This window comes from Sinocyclocheilus grahami, unplaced genomic scaffold (genome assembly GCF_001515645.1).
Source record: "Sinocyclocheilus grahami isolate Dianchi unplaced genomic scaffold, SAMN03320097.WGS_v1.1 scaffold10.1, whole genome shotgun sequence".
Classification (NCBI taxonomy): domain Eukaryota; kingdom Metazoa; phylum Chordata; class Actinopteri; order Cypriniformes; family Cyprinidae; genus Sinocyclocheilus; species Sinocyclocheilus grahami.
This window is the reverse complement of record NW_015505189.1, coordinates 3147633-3166596: the sequence shown is the minus strand read 5'-3', so window position 1 is coordinate 3166596 and position 18964 is coordinate 3147633. Positions and strand designations below refer to the sequence as shown.

Sequence of the window (18964 nt, the reverse complement as noted above, 5' to 3'; positions counted from 1 at the left end):
TATATTTAAATAATTACTTAATTTTTAAGTAAATAATATAATCTAAATCACCTTTTGTACCCAAACCACTCTCTCACACACTTTTTCCTCTAAATTCTTTACTCACTTTTAGTAGCCCTATTTGTTTCTTGCACAGAACTAAATATAAACACACTGAGCCTCATTCGTGAAACATGATAAAAACTGATTTCTGTGTAAATCGTTATTAAATCCATTCTTATGTAAATTTATGTAAGAATGAATTTATGAATGATTTAACACAAAATGTCCTCTGCTTGTGTTTCATGAATGAGGCCCATGCCGCGCCATTCTCTCTGACTCCAGAAAGCAATTATGTTAATGTTCTTCAGTCTAACATCATTATTATTGTCAGAAACAGTGATTTCAAACATTTATTTTTAGATCTTTATTAACAAAGTTTGTTTTACCCAAACGTTTTTGCTTATTTGGATAAAGACTTTCACAGAATGAAACAAGAACTCTTTATCTCTCTCTCTGTTACACACCCTCACACAGATGATGAATATTAGGCATATTTGCGGCCAGACTTTATAGTTGGACCCAGGTTTTCCTGCCAAGTGGATTAGAGGTGTGGGGTTGATTTCAGATTATTCTCAGATGGCATGATTAATTAGGTGTCCTCTCAAGCTCCATCTGCCTCTCACCAGATGTGTTCAGGGACAGGGAAAGACCTCCTGAGACTACACAGAGCTCTTTGTGTCACGCCACCCTGAGCTTTACCAGAATCCCCCTCAACTCAAAGAGAACAAAATGAAGCTTGGACCAAGATTCTTCTTTTGTTTATCGATCTCTATATGAAACTTTGTTATTTCTCTGACTGAAAACAAATCGAGCGGCAACACATCGCTAATGACCAATGATGTACTTTTCTGAGAGCCTCCATTTTCTGCATATCTCTACGGCGGAGTCGGATCCAACGTCTCCGGCGGTTGGTGTGGTACATCTTCTCGGATGGAACCCAGGACTTTGGGCGGCGGTCTGGGGGGAGGGTTATTCCATATTCCCACCCTACAGGTAGAAGAAGATTTATTGTAAAGACATTTCTTTTGCAAATCTTCTCAATGTACGAAATAATGAAGAGCAGAAGTCAGTGGCGTACGTGTGCCGTAAAGACTTCTCAAAGTTTCCATACCTTGATCATCCACTGCACGCTTCAGATCCTCGCTCCACTCAATATCCTCCCACACCCAGCCGGGGGGACACTCGATCTCATCTTTAGGCACGGCCTTTTCTCCATTCTGCCCCCCAGTGGACACATAAAGAAAAAAAATGTCAGTTCCTGCCAAATTACGGGGCATAGAGGAGAAACAATAGTGTACAATATGTGGAAAATAATGTATTTTTTTTACTTTGAAACTGCATAAACACATTTCATTACACCAAATACACAAAATAATGTTCTTTTTAGCAACATCATATGACCCCTTTAATGTAGAACATATTAGTCCACATTTTAAAGTATTTTTTAAATACCCTTTGACTAACTATTCCTCTGTGCCTCATGAATAAAACTAATAACTCTTACTTTACCTAAAAAGAGCTAAAGGTACAGTTTTGTTATGATACAACTACACACTAACCACATCTGTGTACCCTTCCGACATGCCAATCCACTGTCCTCCTGGCAAACGCATCTGATTTTCAAACACCTCTTCCAAAAAGCTTATATGACCTGCATCAGCGTCATACAGCAATCTGGGCATTGTGGGCATAAAGACAAATCCACATAATGCCGTTTCAAAGGGTGTTTAATGATGTAGATATGACGGATAATGATAAGATGGTACTCACGTTTTCTCTGGGCTGACGTACCAGTCTCCTGCCCAGCTCCATCCTGGAGGGGGTTTGAAGCACTCTTTTGGGAGTTTGACTCTGCCAGTCACGTCACTGAACTTGGGGTATGTCAAACCCGTCGTACCCCAGTTCCCCACCAGAGCCAATTTAGTCTGGTTTTCATACTGAATATGAAATATAAATAAATCACAAATAAATCACAGTTGATTTTTTAAAGAAGTCTCTTATGTTCACCAATTGAGAAAGTCATATTGAGAAATATTATTACAAAAATTGCATTAAAATATTTCAATATTTATTATTGTGAAATTGATTTCTATATCAATAAGCAATATATACACTGTTGGACATTGTTAATAGACAAATTAGTAATTAATGATTGTGTGGAATGTATTTTAAGAGAATTTATTTACTAAAAGCCCACAGCAAAAATGCCAATAGGTGAAGAAACAAAACTATTTATAATATTTGACGGTAGTGTTAAAGTTGCATTTGAGGTAGCTGCAAACTCACCGTTTCTGCAAACACAGAGTGTTTGCCCTCGGCAAACTGGTTAAAGGATTTGACGTCAGCAGTCAGTCCGAGCCACACCTTGACCCTGAGCTGAGCTGGGATCTTACTATATCCCCCATCTTCCTGTGGATTCTGAGCACAACATTACACACAGAGATAGAGTGATTTATCAATGCCCCTGCGGTTCCATTCATCATTTATACTGTAGCTTTGCCTCTAAATAGTGTGTTTACCTTCATGAAAACCGTCTGAAGTTGGCCACAATGCTTTCCGCAATAACCATGGGAAAATAGAACTTGATGGGCAGGGATTCTGTGGTAGGCCACTCGTCTGTCTCCCTGAAGCATCCAGATTATTATATCTGGCAGACTGTTCTGGGGCTGAAAGAAAGAAAGATTTTCTTTTTTTTATGGAGTCACTATTTGAACCAGGTGTAAGTAGCACAAAAATTAATAATAATGTAAGTAATTTAGGCCCTGTTTACAACTGGTGTAAAGATACATTTTCGCTAAACCAATCACAAGTGGACATCACTAAATACGAATGGGGTCTAAAAGGTTTTGAGCTCATCCATTATTTACCACTTCCAGAAGCAGTCAAAAATGCAACTGACTGCACTGTTTTCGTAGTATAGATGCGACGAATGCACAAAAGACCCCTGCCTACAAACCTAACAGTAACCAAACAGTTGATGGTAGCCAGTGACTTCCATAGTATGGAAAGAAAAAATACTATGGAATTCAAAGGTTACCATAAACTCTTTGTTTACATTCTTCAAAATATCTTCTTTTGTGTTCAACAGTAGAAAGAAATTCAAACAGGTTTGGAACAACTTGAAGGTGAGCAAATGATGACAGAATTTTAATTTTGGGGTGAACTATCCCTTTAAGACCAGGTGTAAATGAGTCTCAGCTGACCACTTGTGATTGAATCACTGAACACACATCTTAATACCAGGTGGAAGCAGGGCTTTAGACATTAAGGCCACATCTCTTTCACCTCCTCAGAAAGGTGGCAAAGTCTCTGAGTCCAGTCCTCCGCCTGCTCCAGCACTGCACTCAGCTCGGTCTCTGGTCCATGTTTGAGCGCCAATGCCGCCTGCACTATCTGCTGCATGTTAATCTTGCGCAGATTCCTCAGAGCTTTATCCAGCGCAGTCACACAGGGCCATTTATTCAACACAGGCAGTTCCTCACTACAGTACATACACACAAAAAGGTGCTTTAGTTTGTCATAGTGAAAGCGATACAGCTTTACAAAACACTAGAGCACATCTGAACCTGCAGTCGGCTATGACATCATCAAGCAGCTGGACAACCTTCTGCTCCACTTCCTGTTCATCACTACTTGCTTTGAGTGTCAGCTGTACCTGCTCAAGGTTTGACTCCTATTATAACAGTAAAAAGGATTTGAGGAAATACAGTTATAACTGATTGTGCTTTGATATATTTAGAGGTGTTGATTGGAGCCATATGTTAAATGTTCCTCACCAATCGGTCGACTATGCTGAGCAGCATGTTTAGTGCCTCAATGCGAAGACTGATATCCTCCCACTCTGAAGACAAGACCACCACAGGTTTCACATTTCCCCATGGTAGGTAGTAGTAATGACAGCCTAAATAACCATGTACAACAGTGGAAGTCATGTTAGATACTTGAGTATCACTCATTGGCTTATACATAGGTGTTGAGATCCAAATAACAATTAAAAAGGAAACATTATTATGCATTTGATGTAATACAAAGCATCAATCTTACTATTTTGTTTTTTTTAAATTAGTAGGCTGCAGATATTTGATCAAAAATACAATAAAAACAGTAAAAAAATATAATTACAATTTAAATGGACTGTTTTCTATATTAATATATGTGACCCTGGACCACAAAACCAGTCTTAAGTCGCTGGGGTATATTTGTAGCAATAGCCAAAAATACATTTTATGGGTCAAAATGGTAGATTTTTCTTTTATGCCAAAAATCATTAGGACATTAAGTAAAGATCATGTTCCATGAAGATATTTTGTAAATTTCCTACTGTAAATATCAAAACTTAATTTTTGATCAGTAATATGCATTGCTAAGAACTTCATTTGGACAACTTTAAAGGCGATTTTCTCAATATTTAGATTTTTTTTTGCACCCTCAGATTCCAGATTTTCAAATAGTTGTATCTCAGCCAAATATTGTCCTATCCTAACAAACCATTCATCAATGGAAATCGTATTTATTCAGCTTTCAGGTTATGTATTAATCTAAATTTCTGTATATTATAACGTCATTTTTTTCCTATGGTGGTAAGACTGAATTTCAAGCAACCATTAGTCCAGTGTTCAGTGTCACGTGATCCTTCAGAATCATTCAAATCATTCTAATATGCCAATTTAGTGCTCAAGAAAAATCTTATTATTATCAGTGTTGTAAATAGTTGTGCTGCTTAATATTTTTGTGGAAACAGTGATACATTTTTCAGGATTCATGATTCTTTGATGAATAGAAAGTTTAATAGAACAGCATTTATTTGAAATATAAATTTTTTGTAACATAAAAGTTTTGAAATTTATGAAAAAAATTTGCTGAATAAGTAAAAACAAAACATACTGACCCTACATTTTTAAAAGTTAATATGTTACCCATTAAAAGTACCAGGTTAATAAGATATTAATATTTAAGGATTCAAATGACTCTAGAGGATATTTAGTAAAACAATAGGAGGAATATAACACATTTTTACTGACAATCAGTTATGTATATCCACCTCTTATTTATAAAATTACATAGAAAAAAAGGTGGCATAACAAAATGTATGTAAAATGTTTAGCCAAAATCTGAACATTTTCAGGTATAAATCTCTGGTGGTTTCTCACCATCAAACACGGCCCTGCTGAACTGAGTGGTGGAGGCCAAAGGTAGACAGGTGTTGTCAAATTTGTTGCCATAGTTGCCAATACTGACTTCAAACTGAACAGCATCATCTACATCCTGAAGATGAGTGGCCGAGTAGAATGCAGCAAACAGGGAGAACTTCCTCTTCCGCATGAATTTCTGTATGACACAATACAACAGAGGTTCTTCACTTCTATTAAATGATCCATCCTGTCACATGATCCCATGTCTGGTGCCAAACCCAGCCAGAATAGCTGTGATCTCACCTCTACCACCAGCAGGTCATCAGGGTGTAAGTCTTCAACCTTTTGCTCCACCTGTTGAGACAGCTTTGTGATGACCTCCAACAGCACACGCCCGTGGCTTAATGGTTAGAGAGTCAGTAACCCAAAGGTCACGGGTTTGAGTTTCGGGACCAGCAGGGATTGTAAATGGGGGGGAGTGAATGACCAGCGCTTAATGGTTAGAGAGTCAGTAACCCAAAGGTCACGGGTTTGAGTTTCGGGACCAGCAGGGATTGTAAATGGGGGGGAGTGAATGACCAGCGCTTAATGGTTAGAGAGTCAGTAACCCAAAGGTCACGGGTTTGAGTTTCGGGACCAGCAGGGATTGTAGATGGGGGGGAGTGAATGACCAGCGCTTAATGGTTAGAGAGTAAGTAACCCAAAAGGTCACGGGTTTGAGTTTCGGGACCAGTAGGGATTGTAGATGGGGGGGAGTGAATGACCAGCGCTCTCTTCCACGCTCAATACCACGACTGAAGTGCCCTTGGGCAAGGTACCAAACCCCCAACTGCTTCCCGGGTGCCGCAGCAAAAATAACTGCCCACTTCTCCAGGTGTGTGTTCACTGTGTGTGTTTGTTCACTACTCACTGCTGTGTGTGTGCACTTGGACGGGATAAATGCGGAGCACAATTTCCGAGTATGGGACACCATGCTTGGCCCCACATCACGCCACTTCACTTTCACTTAATGTTTTTAGTTGTGCAGAAATAATGCATTTCATCATAAATTCTTTAAATGGTCAAGCAGTGGTTCTCAACCAGGAGGCTAAGGCCCACTAGGGGGGCCTCAACAAACTTCCAAAGGGATGTCAAGATGACTTAAAATTATTTAAAATAAGCATGAAAATAAAACTACTAAATATGTACCCCCTCAACAGCTTTTCCCCCTTTCTTTCATCTTTCGAGAGCTGGGGTTCACACGGTCCTGAAAAACCTAAATGAGGTAGCCTAATGCTAAAAATGTGATTTCAAAAAATCATGAAAATTAATGATATCTTTAAGCTCTATGGACATTTTTATAATGAATATACATTGTTCTAGTTATGCTGTGCTCTAAAATATTTTATCAGGTAGAAATTGTGCGTAAAAACTATTTTTAAAAATCGTTATTTAGGAAACTGACTGGAAAAGTCATTAAAAAAGTATTGGTAAAAAAAGACTGGGAAGCCCAAAGGACATTTGGTTGGTTGGCTGTTAGTTATGCTGTGCTCTAAAATATTTTATCAGGTAGAAATTGTGCATAAAAACTATTTTTAAAAATCGTTATTTAGGAAACTGACTGGAAAAGTCATTAAAAAAGTATTGGTAAAAAAAGACTGGGAAGCCCAAAGGACATTTGGCTCAAGAGTTGGTTGGCTGTTTTTTTTTCTTCTAGGCTTGACTGTGTTTATGGGGTGCAGTCTAACGTGTGCTAATGCTTCGTTTTTAAAATTTTTCACATAATTTACCTTTATTCCACACCACTCTGTCCCTTCTCCTATAAACGTGCTGATCATTTCCTGCTTTTATGAAGCCCCTCCCTCAGAAATACGTGATGAGCTCTGATTGGTTAACTAGTCAAGTGTGTTGTGATTGGCTAAACCGCCTCTAGTGCGCATCTAAACATCCCGCCCCTCAGCTCAGCTCATTGCTTATCAGTTTGAGCCCGATTGAGACGCAGAGGATATTAGTGAAGAGGATCGCGCAGAACCTGTGCAAGCACGGCTCTGAATGGTATGTTTTTTGTTTGTTGTTGTCTCATACTTTTAGATACGCTGTTATTTGTAAATGCTACTGCTTCTGTTAGCTTTTAACAGTGGGTTATAATTGGTCAACAGAAAGGATCAAATCTGATTGGCTAAAGAGTACGAGTATCCCGCGTGGGAGGAGTTCGCTGCCAGAAAGGTCTCAAAATTCACACACAAATCCAAGGCGATTCACATTCAGCCCATGATAAACTCGTGAATTTTTAACATTCAAAATTTTTTTACACATTTGTACATCTGTGAATTGTGTTTTGCATTTGTGTTTTGCATTTGTGATTTGTGAACGTATTTTATGAATATATATTCTTATTTTGTGCATGTGAATTGGTTTTTGTGAATATATATATATATTTTGTGCACGTGAAATATTTCTTATGCATGTGAATTGGGTTACGCATATGTGCATTGCGTCTTTTGCGTGAATTATTATTGAGATCATTCTGGCTCCATAAACAGTTCATTGTTTGAGCTGAGCTGGTGATCTGAATGAAAGATAAGAGAGAGAGAAAGAAACGTATTGAAATTGAAGACACGAGGAACAGTATTAAGAACCGCTGCTTTAGAACATTGATTTTAAAACTTGTGAATCCATTAGAAGACTGAATCGCGATTCATATATGAATAGATTTTTACATGCACCCCTAGTTTTCTTCCTCTTCTCTAAAGCAGCGCAGCATGGCCTCGCCCCCTTTGTTGCATATTCCCGTGGGCGGGGTTTGTCTGGGTTTGTGATGTCACAAACCCGGGAAGTACCTCGTTGTAATCCCTACCAGCCGTTTTTGTAGGCATTAAACTGCCAGAATTTTAAAAGGTGATATCTTCGTTTGCATTGAACTTTCAGCGCCGCAACTTTGCAGATATTGTTAATACTCAAACAGCAACATTACACACACAAACTAACGTTAAAAAAGTGAAATCGCAAATCAATCACTCCTTTAAAACTTCTAGAATTCAGAAATTTATTGTTGTGAACCTTGGCGATGGAAACTATTATTTTCTGTACGGATAGGGGATGTTCAGACTGTAGTAGACGTGAAGGTGGGATGTAGCCACCAACAGTAAAGGTCAAAGCTGTATGTTGTTCAGTCAGTTAGCGTGAAAGTAAATTTGAAAGTCAGTGAAAACAGTGACAAATAGATAAACGCACCCCTGTGCTGTTCCTTTTGGTGTCCACCAGGGACACAGTGAAAGTAGCAGCTAGGTTGGGAGAGTTGAGCACATCTCGAAGAGCTACCCGACACTCCCCCAGAAACCTGTAAAGATACACAAAGGGCTATTTAACAACTGCCATGCTATTTAAAGATGAGGATTAATGCCAATAAATTGGGATGCACCGATACCGATAATGGTATCGGTATCGGGCCCGATATTGGTCTCCTGTACTCGTACTCGTACTTGTTAAAATGCCCCGATACCAAACGCCGATACAACACAGCATGTGTTAAGTGCCATATTCAAACAAAGAAACACCGACAACAGACAGCAGAAAGGAGTTAAGGATGTCTACTACGAAGTATATGTATGCAATGAATAAAATGTTAAACATTCAGTATTAACGCCTGTATAGCTATTGTGCACAAGCTTATAAACAAAGCACGCTGAGTGGATTGAGCGTGCGGCGGCGCAGAAGAAAACCAACTCCACCTTTCCCTCTCCTTCTTTTTGCTCTCAATCACTCAACATCAACCTACACGCAAATATACTCTTACACACAATGCCAGGAAGTGACACTCTGTTGTGTAAAACCTAGCCTTGTAGCGTTTCTTCAAAATGTCTTTCTTAAATTACATGTGGGACAGGGATGACGTGAATTTATGATGGAAACTATTATTTTCTGTACGGATAGGGGATGTTCAGACTGTAGTAGACGTGAAGGTGGGATGTAGCCACCAACAGTAAAGGTCAAAGCTGTATGTTGTTCAGTCAGTTAGCGTGGAAGTAAATTTGAAAGTCAGTGAAAACAGTGACAAATAGATAAACGCACCCCTGTGCTGTTCCTTTTGACTACAGGCTGTCATTAAGGCTAAGGGTCACCCGACTAAGTATTCATAGTTGTGTAAATACTGTCATACTAACAGCTGCCTGAATAATTTTTGGTTGATTGTAATCCATTACATACCTTTCTATCAAAATTATCTAACATTATCAAGATGAATTTGTTCTGACACAGTTTAACTCTGAGTTCTTGTTATATTTTATTACCATTTTTTAAACTATAGCGAATAAACTGTGATAATGTGAGAAATGTTGAAGGTGTCTGAATAAATTTTGGTTTGACTGTATCTATTTGATAAATGAAGTTAACCAACTAATATTATACATACCCTTTTGGTTTCTGTACCCAATATTTAAAAAAGTTAAAAACTTTTTAAAAATATTTAAAAGTTTTGACTTAGTGCATTAAAACATATTGTTTTTTGTAAAATAAATTGTCAATGTCCACTACAGAAATTCATACTTCATTACACTTAAATGTGACAACATTTTTTTGAAACACAACGAGGAAAAGATTTTTATATTAACACATTTATTGGTTCCATGTTTTAAAGGCTACAATAGACTGGAAACCCTAGTAAAAGCAGTGCATGCTGGGACATAAACTACTGTTCAAAAGTTTGGAGTCAGTAGGACTTTTTTGAAGGAATTAATACTTTTATCAAGGATGCTTTAAAGGGATCAAAAGTGATAGTGAACATATTTCTAATGTTACAAAAGATTTATATTTCAAATAAATGCTGTTCTACCATATGTTCTATTAATAAAAGAAACCTGATTAAAATGGATCACACAGTTTCCACAATCATATTAAGCAGCACAACTGTTTTCAACATTGATAATAATAAGAAATGTTTGTTGAGCACCAAATCAGCATATTAGAATGATTTCTGTCTGCTGAAATTTCAGCTTTGCCATCACAGGAATAAATCACATTTCAAAACATGTTCAAATAGAAATCATTTATTTTAAATTGTAATAATATTTCACAATATTCCTGTTATTACTGTATTTTTATCAATTAAATGCAGCCTTTATGAGCATAAGAGGCCTTAAAAAATTTTTTAAATCTTACTAATCCCAAACATGTAGGTAGACGCTTACTATATGAGCATGTATGACTTTCTATTACTTAGAAACTAAGAATGTAAATGTGTCAGAGTGGGATGCTGTATTTGAGTAATTTAATATAAATATTGACATGATAATAATATTAATGTGATAATGAATTTAGAATTATTTGAATTTTTAAAAACTCGTTTGAATTAGGAATAAAAATTACCTAAAAGCAGATTTTGTTTGTTCTATCAGCCTAATTTCATGGAGGTAAGCAAAAAGCAAAAGCCCAGTAAGGAACCACTTCTGGTTATAATGAGAACATGGGAACGCACAGCAAATTAAGTGGATGTTTACCACGGTCCACACTAATGCCACTGGTCTTTTAAACAATGGTGCATTCCATAAATTCTACAGCTCTCCCAGCTGAATTGTTGAGCAATTGTTTCATGCTGGCAGAGGAGTTGCTTTTGCGTAATATTCTGAGGGACATATTCGTACACTCTTATGAACAGAAAGAGAAATAGAGAGAAAATTTAATTAAAAGAGAGAGAGACCTTACCTATTCCTGCCCATTTTTTCATGGTCCTTGACGACAACATGAAGCTCTGCTGCAGAGTCTAAAGGAACACCCTTTAAGTCCCACTCAAAGCCCTGAGAGAAAGAAAAGGGAATGATGAAAAGGAACAGAATAATGACTTGGCAAACGTTTATAAATCTCATTATAGTAACAGTAGTGGTTAATTAATATTTGTAAAAAGCAATGGTAACACTTTAGAATAGGGAACACTTTCACTATTAATTGAGAGCTTTTCCTCAATAAACTCCCAATTTGCTGCTTATTAATAGTTAGTAAGGTGGTTGTTAAGTTTAGGTATGGGTTGGATTAAGGGATCTAAAATATGGGCATGCATAATAAGGCAGTAATATGTGCTTTACAAGTACTAATAAACAGCCAATATGCTAGTAATATGCATGCTAATAAGAAGCTAGTTAATAGTGAGAATTGGTCCTTAAAATAAAGTGTTACTGAAGCAATTAACCAACCTCATTCCACACAGGATTGACATTATTTTTGATGACTTTGGTCTTCTTTTTTGTCCCTACAAAAACAAGAAAAGAAAAAACACTAACATTTAAAAGTTTGATTTAGTAAGATTTTTATTTGAATTTATTTTTAAACAAATCAATACTTTTATTCAGCAACAATGCATTAAATTGACCAATGGTGGTATATATGTGTATATATATATATATATATATATATATATATATATATATATATATATATACAGATGCGTTCTGTGTTCTGGCGTCCTTCCGAGTTCATTCTTTCAAGGTAACGTTAGCCTGGCAAGACCAGTCTCCACGAGAACACAAGTCCGTTCTTTACATTCTTTAGTATAAGCTAAAATATCGGAGTCTGTGACCAACATACACTACGTGATTTTCTATAGAATCTGTCAACTCAAATCTGCAGACTGGCTCTGACTTTCGGCAACTTTTAGCGTCAACTTCTCCAGACTATAAATCGAGGCAAAAATCGTGCAGTGTAGCCTATTCCAGGCTTTAGTCGCATTTAGAATTATCAAAATTCAAGGCATTCTAAATTGTAGTCGGCAAAAATGCTTCTGTATGTCTTTTATATTTATAGAATTTAATATAGTTAATCTATATCACACAAAGAGTGCCGTTTTTCCTCTAGATATCAGCATGATAACAAATGTAATATTGATTTTATACAAGTTTAATAAAGCTAGCATCAAGTGACTTGCATGTTTTGCGTCTCTGAGCAACACACAGGAGTGTTTACTTATTGAATGAATCAGCTTTGTGAACGAATCGGTTGAATGAATGATTCAATGACTCACTCATTACCACAATCAAAAGACTGATTCCTGAGTGAATCAGCCGTTTGAATGAATCGTTTGAATCTCACTCGTTAACAGTGACTTGCTGCCACCTAGTATGTTTTCATGTTTTAAATCATTTCAAATATCATTATTCAACGTTTTATGTTTAAAAGAAAGCATTATTTATGAAATTGTAACTGCAGGTTAAATACATCCATGTCCTCTCTGAGCTGCATTAAAGGGGTCATATGATGTGATTTCAAGTTTTCCTTTCTCTTTGGAGTGTTACAAGCTGTTCGTGAATAGATAAGATTCCTAAAGTTGCAAAGACTAAAGTCTCAAACCCAAAAAGATATTCTTTATAAAAGTTAAGACTGGTCCACGCCCTCCTAAAACCCCTCGCTCAAATACGCCCCCACATGTCTACGTCATGATGTGGGAAGATTTGCATAACGCCACCCAAATGTTCACGCAAAGAAAGAAGGCGTAACTTTATTGTTGGTTGTTTTTTTTACCTTAAACCGCATAAACACATTTCATTACACCAAATACACAAAATAATGTTCTTTTTAACAACATCATATGACCCCTTTAAACTGTGTGAATGAATCTAAATGCCACTTCAGATGCAGATTGCAGAAATGTTTTCTTATGTTGGAATGAAAGAGAAAAAGTACCGGATGAAGTGCCTCTAACTCAAAGACACAAAATGGAAGAAAGAGTTAAAACTTAATACATCTTGCTGCTTAAACTGTGTATAGAGCCCTTTTTAAAAAATTATTTGCTCCTTTTCCATTTTGCATTTATTTGTACTTTCTGTACTACTTTCTACTTTCAATACTTACGTATGTTTAGTATTTTAAAAAATACTTTTCTTGCTTAAGTACAATAAATATCACATACTTTAAAAATTTTACTCAAGTAATATTCTAAACGGTGACTTCTACCAAAGTCATTTTTCTGGTAAGATATCTATACTTTTACTTAAGTGTGGCTTTCAAATACACTCTTAAAAATAAAGGTGCTTCACGATGCAATAGAAGAACCTTTTTGTCTAAATGGTTCCATAAAGAGCCTTTAACATCTGAAGAACCTTTCTGTTTGACAAAAGGTTCTTTGTGGCGAAATAAGGTTCTTCAGATTACAAAAAGGTAAGAAAGAGATGGTTCTTTAAAGAACCTTTGACTGATTGGTTCTTTGTGGAACCAAAAATTATTCTTCTATGGCATCGCTTGAAGAAACTTTTGAAGCACCTTTATTTTTAAGAGTGTACTTTATCCACCACTGATGTTACACACACACACAAAATCCTTATATGACAGTTATTTACATAAAGTAATTTAAAAGCATTCCTGATATATTCAAAAACATATGTAATTTAGATGCAAGGTTGTAAGTAATGAAAATAAAACTGTACTAAATCAAAAGCCTCAGTATTTAAATTCAGAAAAATTATTTTAAAATAAAAGAAAACATATTATCAGAAAGGGGCATATGAGGACAGTGTGTCTGACGTAATATTCTGCAGTGGCTGGCCTCCAATAAATCCATGCTGAAAATGTTTTCAGTGAGGAAGATGGACAATGGGCACTAACTTCCACCTGACAAATACAGTTGAAAGATTTCCACAGGGACATAGATTGGGCTTGACATTGAGCCCGTATTGGTGAAAGACAATTTATAGCTGATCTAATGAGCAGACACACATTTTTCAAGATGTTTTCAGACCTTTTGTTACAAACAGTAGTCACATGCACAAAAAAGTAAGCTACCAATTGTATCTATCCATGGTATGCATGGTGTATCCATTGTATCCATCTAAATCACCACTGGTCAGTCACGCTAAAGCATTTCAGGAGAGAGCTCTGTTTATCTTCCTGTTTTGATTGGAGATGTCAAGAGGTGTGAATAAAGCCAAAACAAGCTCCTGTGGCAGATATATGCTCAGTGGCATTGTGGGAAAACCCTCTTTGCCTGCCTGAAATAGACCTGAAAACCTTTGTACAAGCCAGAAGAGGATAACACTTGCATGCCATGACATCCTCCACCAAAATGTGATGGAAACTGGATGGAATGTTCTTAACCGTGGCCCTCAAAGTCCTGGGCTTTATTTAGTGTGCATTTCAAAACACATCAGATTGAAGTCGATGGGTGGATGCAATCTGAGAAATGGCCAGGAAACTGTAGCTTTGATAAGTATGAGTTAAAAATAACAAGACTGAGATCCTGGAGTTTCAGGCCCAGTCTAAATACATTTATTCAGTTTGTATTAAACACAAACTGGATATCATACAGATACTGATACAGTTTCGGGTTTGCCATATTGTCAGCAATAGCAAAGCAAACTGATGTATCTCTCTTTCTCTCTCTCTCTCTCTCTCTCTTGCACAGTCTGCATATATTGTTGCTTACTCAGAGCTCAAACTAAGGACTCTGGCAGTTGGACTGGGAGGATAATTTGCATCTGTGATGTCTATAAATGGAGATGGTATTTGATACCATGCCTGAGGAAAAAAACACTTACTGCAGCTAATTTTATGTCTTCCAGTCTCATCCCCTCTCCCTAACATTCACATACAATGGAAGATACACCTGTACACACACTGAAACACAAGATCCCTCTGATAAGAATGGATTCAGACTAATTACATGTAAAATAGAAGCTGTCTGAAACTAAAACCCAAAATGCTTATCTAACGAATTACGGGAACTAAATGGAAAAACAAATAAGAATCATCAGTGACACAATAACAAGGCCTAATGCAGTGACCTACTCTTTGTCCAACTCAGAATAAAGGCCAGAACACCTGATTTTCCTTCAGTTGTTCGGTGTCATTGTTTATAGAGTGGATAGAGTGACTCAGTGTCTGTAAGAATGAGGGGAAGTCTTTTCATCACATGGCAAAGAGGTGGGAAAAGAGATGACTGTCAGTAATGATATGGAAATTCACAACTGTTACATGTCAAGATATGATTTAACATGCACATATAAGGGGGTTTAAGGAATCTTTCCAACAAAATGTAAATAAATATAATGAACAAAATTGAATCAAGTAACAAGTGAATGAATGAACAGATGAACAAACAAATTAAACTCAAAACAAACGCAATGTTGTTATTGTTATCCTAAATGGTTGTTAATTATAATGAAATAAAATAAAATATAAATAATACATGAAAAAATTCTACAGAAATTAGAAAGGTTGCCTTGCCTTCACAACTGAAATGAATAGCTAAATAGAAATATAAAAAAAATTACAAACATAAAATTACCAAAACTTAGTAAGGACAAATGAAAACTATATAAAATATATTTTTAAAAAAAAGCTAATTCAAAATATCAATAAATGCTATGGTAATACATACATAATACTAAAATAGCACTGGAGCAAATGAATGAATGAATCAAATATATGACCAACTTAGCTCCACAAACAATACATCTCTCTGAGAGAAGGGGTACTAAAACTTTTAATGTAGAAATGTAGAAAATCTCTATTCTCCTTGATATTTTCCAAAGCAGTTTGCCAAGTGCTAAATAACACATGGCAGGAACTACATTGTTTCTCTCAGCATCCTGCAAAATTAAGTCATACTCAAAACAAACCTCATCTTTATTAACTACTATTTGCTAACTTAAAAATGTTAAGATCTTAATCTGTTTTCTTGTTTTGTGAAAATGTAGACAATCAAATAGGACCATGTGTAAACAAAGAACAGGATTTTATCGCCATGGATATTCGGCGTACAAAAACACATCAAGCTCATCAAACGCATGTTCCTGTACATCCCTGTGCTGGAACAGGAAACATGAAACAATGAGAGGAACTGCCACTCAGTTTGCAAGGCAGTCTAAAACTAGTGTCCATCACATTCATTCATTCAATGTAAGAACTAATAAAATAATGAACCAAGCTCAGATCTATCCAGAAACCTTTTAGATTATTTAGCATCTTCCACCGATATGATCACTCGGCTATTGGCTGAAATTATCTACCGTCCTAGAGAAAAGTTATCAAAACATTCGTTACATCTCTCCCTTTCAACAAGCAATGTCAAACCGACAGGTTAAAAAAAAGGGTCCCTCTAACTTGAAAGTGAAATGACCTCTTTCATTGTGTAAACTAATATTGTCAGTAAACAAATGCAATTTTACTAAACTAGTCTGAGATGAAAATTATCTATAAATAACACCCATGTACCCAACAGTCCAAATGACTGAAATCTGCATTTTCACCTCACATTCGCGACAGTTTCATAATAGATCTTGCTTTTTTATGCCCTGAGCTGGACAGTCAATCACGTTTTTGATGTCATCTCTTACCTCTGAAAGTGATGCTAGCAAGTGGGTCACTATGCCTCTCCCCTTTTTCTACATTTCCCAGATTGGTCGCCCTCTGTAGAAAGCACCTCAACATGCTGCCTTGATTCCCAAACTCTCCAACAAGAAGCAGGTCAAAATACCATCAAACCACAAAAGAGGGACAGATCCCGGCAGGACCCTCACAAAGGTTTCTCTGAAGATAAACACGTCTTGTGATCTTTAGGTCCAAAGCTGAAGATGAGTGTGATGTCCAGAATGGAATGTATCGGGGGGTTGTATAAGCCCACCGCAATCCTAAAAATCAATTTCTGTTTGCGTCCTTGATAAGGGGTCTGAACTGATAAATGTATTTCACAATCTTCACTTACAAGCACTTCTCACATGCGTACACAGAGAATGTCATGTAGGAACTTAGGGAGCCAAACTTACTGTGGACCACACTTTCCTCTCCAGTGACCCAGCCCATAACTCAAGAGGAAATTTAAACATTTCCTGCAGCTTGTTCTCCTCTCTCATCATCTATCTTTTCTCTATAACCTTTTTATTAGAATATAAAACATTAAAAACGTGTTTAACGTTTTAAAAACTTGTATAATGCAGTGTAACAATTAGTGTAAGCAAAAGATATTTTGGAATTTCATGGCACATGTAATTGCCTTCATCAATACTAAAATCCACTCATTTTCACACTTGCAAACATTAGTTATCATATCGTTATTATATTATGTCAGTATACAGTACTTCAAGAGTCTTTGTGGTCTCTCTGTAGTCTTCTTACTTGTTAGCTGACATTTCCAGGCAAGGAGCACCACCTACTGCCATTTCTGAAGCCTGAATGCACATCTTCCTGAGCTTGTTTTGTTTTTCCTTTTAAGATACTTACAACTAGCTTAATATGCAGAGATAACTAAAGGTGATTTAGCTATTAAAAAAAAAAAGTAGAACACTTTGGCACAAATTTTTGAGCCTCCCAACCAGCCTGGCACAGTAACTGTTGCTCAACCAATGCAGTGAGTTTGGGGCAAGACTCTTCAGTTTGTCCACCAGTGGTAGACGGAGGGAATGTTCAATGCAATACAGTTTGGTGATGTTAGCCTGCACACTTTACCTTTGAGCTTGCATCATCTTTTCATAAACAATCCTGATGTGGATTGAAATGAAATGATGTGATGCCAAATTTACACTGCAAAGGTGGCACAGAAGTGCTTCTGAAGTGGCATTTAGGTGTCTTTCCACAGACTGTTTAATGCTGCTCAGATGTGGCATAAATGCATTTACACAGCAATTACAACTGTATACTTTGATACTAGGGGCTGAGGTGGGTTAAAGCATGCTAAATTTTGTCAGGCTTTTAATCCGGCATTGTATATTTAAACTGAATTATGAGCAGGCACAGACCAGCCTTAGCTTGGCTGTATAAGATGCCTAGATAGCCTATTTGAATGATTTACAGGAGATTTAGTAAAAACATGGGTAATTAGTATCTGAATTACTGTATTTAAATGAAGCATTTTTATGTAAAGAAATAGTTTATTATAAATTGTAGTGTCCTTTTTTGTTAGATCTTCCAAAAGCCTCAGCAATAAAAGACACAGCTACAAAACAGTACGAAGCAACCCAGTAAGGTAATGCTCTATTGTATTGATCTCATATCATGATTTACTGTAGCACTTTTTTGCTTGCGTCTGAGTGCTGGTATATGATTGCCTCCTGATTCAGCAACAACAAGCCCTCTATTGAGCAAACAAACTGCATTCCACAAGAAACACAGAGGGCATCGACCCTGAGGGAGACCGAGCTCCTACGCACATCTGTGGGGGGGGGTTGATAAACATTCAGCAAAATTCAGGTCAATGTACTCAAGTACTTAAATACAAGAAAATATTCAAACAGACAGCTGTTTGATCAACCAGGATCAGACATACACTACCTTTCAAAAGTTTGGGGGAGGTAAGATTTTTAAAATATTTTTGAAAGAAGTCTCTTATGCTCACTGAGGCTGCATTTATTTGTTCAAAATACAGCAAAACAGTAATATTTTGAAATATCATTACAATTTAAAATACCTGTTTTCTATTTTAACATATTTTAAAATGCAATTGATGCAGTAATTTATTTCTATTATATTTTTTTATTCTATTTGTCAAATTTGTCAATATCAAATGAATGTGAAATGCCCCTCTGATCCATCTCACGTGAATTATGGGTCCCTGAAAGCTTTGAATGTAAAGCAAACAGGAGCCCCACATTGAACCAAACTGTGATGACCTAGCATCTCTTAGAAACACTGAGCAGATCTGCAGCACTCTTTCACACGCACATATTCCAACTGCAACAGGACACCCATAAATATATACAAGAGCGGGAGAGAGAGACTGCAACTGCTTTTCCAATAATAGCCCGCTTGATGGAATGTGGAAAGTAGGAAGACTGACAACAAGACAGTGAGAGAAGAGAATGAATGTGATTGTACAGAAAAGAAAATGGTATTCTAGC

The 18964-nt window shown here is 36.7% G+C and overlaps 1 protein-coding gene across 1 annotated transcript in view; it reads right to left on the bottom strand.

Moving 5' to 3' along the window:
* The window catches only part of LOC107594374 (dysferlin-like), a 77905-nt gene that overhangs the window by 58513 nt on the left and 428 nt on the right, over positions 1-18964 (bottom strand). The window contains exons 2-16 of the mRNA XM_016284395.1: positions 11339-11394; positions 10854-10945; positions 8388-8493; positions 7476-7477; positions 5478-5574; positions 5193-5370; positions 3819-3943; positions 3609-3715; positions 3328-3523; positions 2562-2708; positions 2329-2460; positions 1813-1979; positions 1602-1716; positions 1154-1259; positions 887-1029 (exon numbers count right to left, since the gene is read on the bottom strand). Coding sequence (XP_016139881.1) covers positions 887-1029; positions 1154-1259; positions 1602-1716; positions 1813-1979; positions 2329-2460; positions 2562-2708; positions 3328-3523; positions 3609-3715; positions 3819-3943; positions 5193-5370; positions 5478-5574; positions 7476-7477; positions 8388-8493; positions 10854-10945; positions 11339-11394 — 1769 coding nt within the window. The remainder of the gene's footprint in view (positions 1-886; positions 1030-1153; positions 1260-1601; positions 1717-1812; positions 1980-2328; positions 2461-2561; positions 2709-3327; positions 3524-3608; positions 3716-3818; positions 3944-5192; positions 5371-5477; positions 5575-7475; positions 7478-8387; positions 8494-10853; positions 10946-11338; positions 11395-18964) is intronic.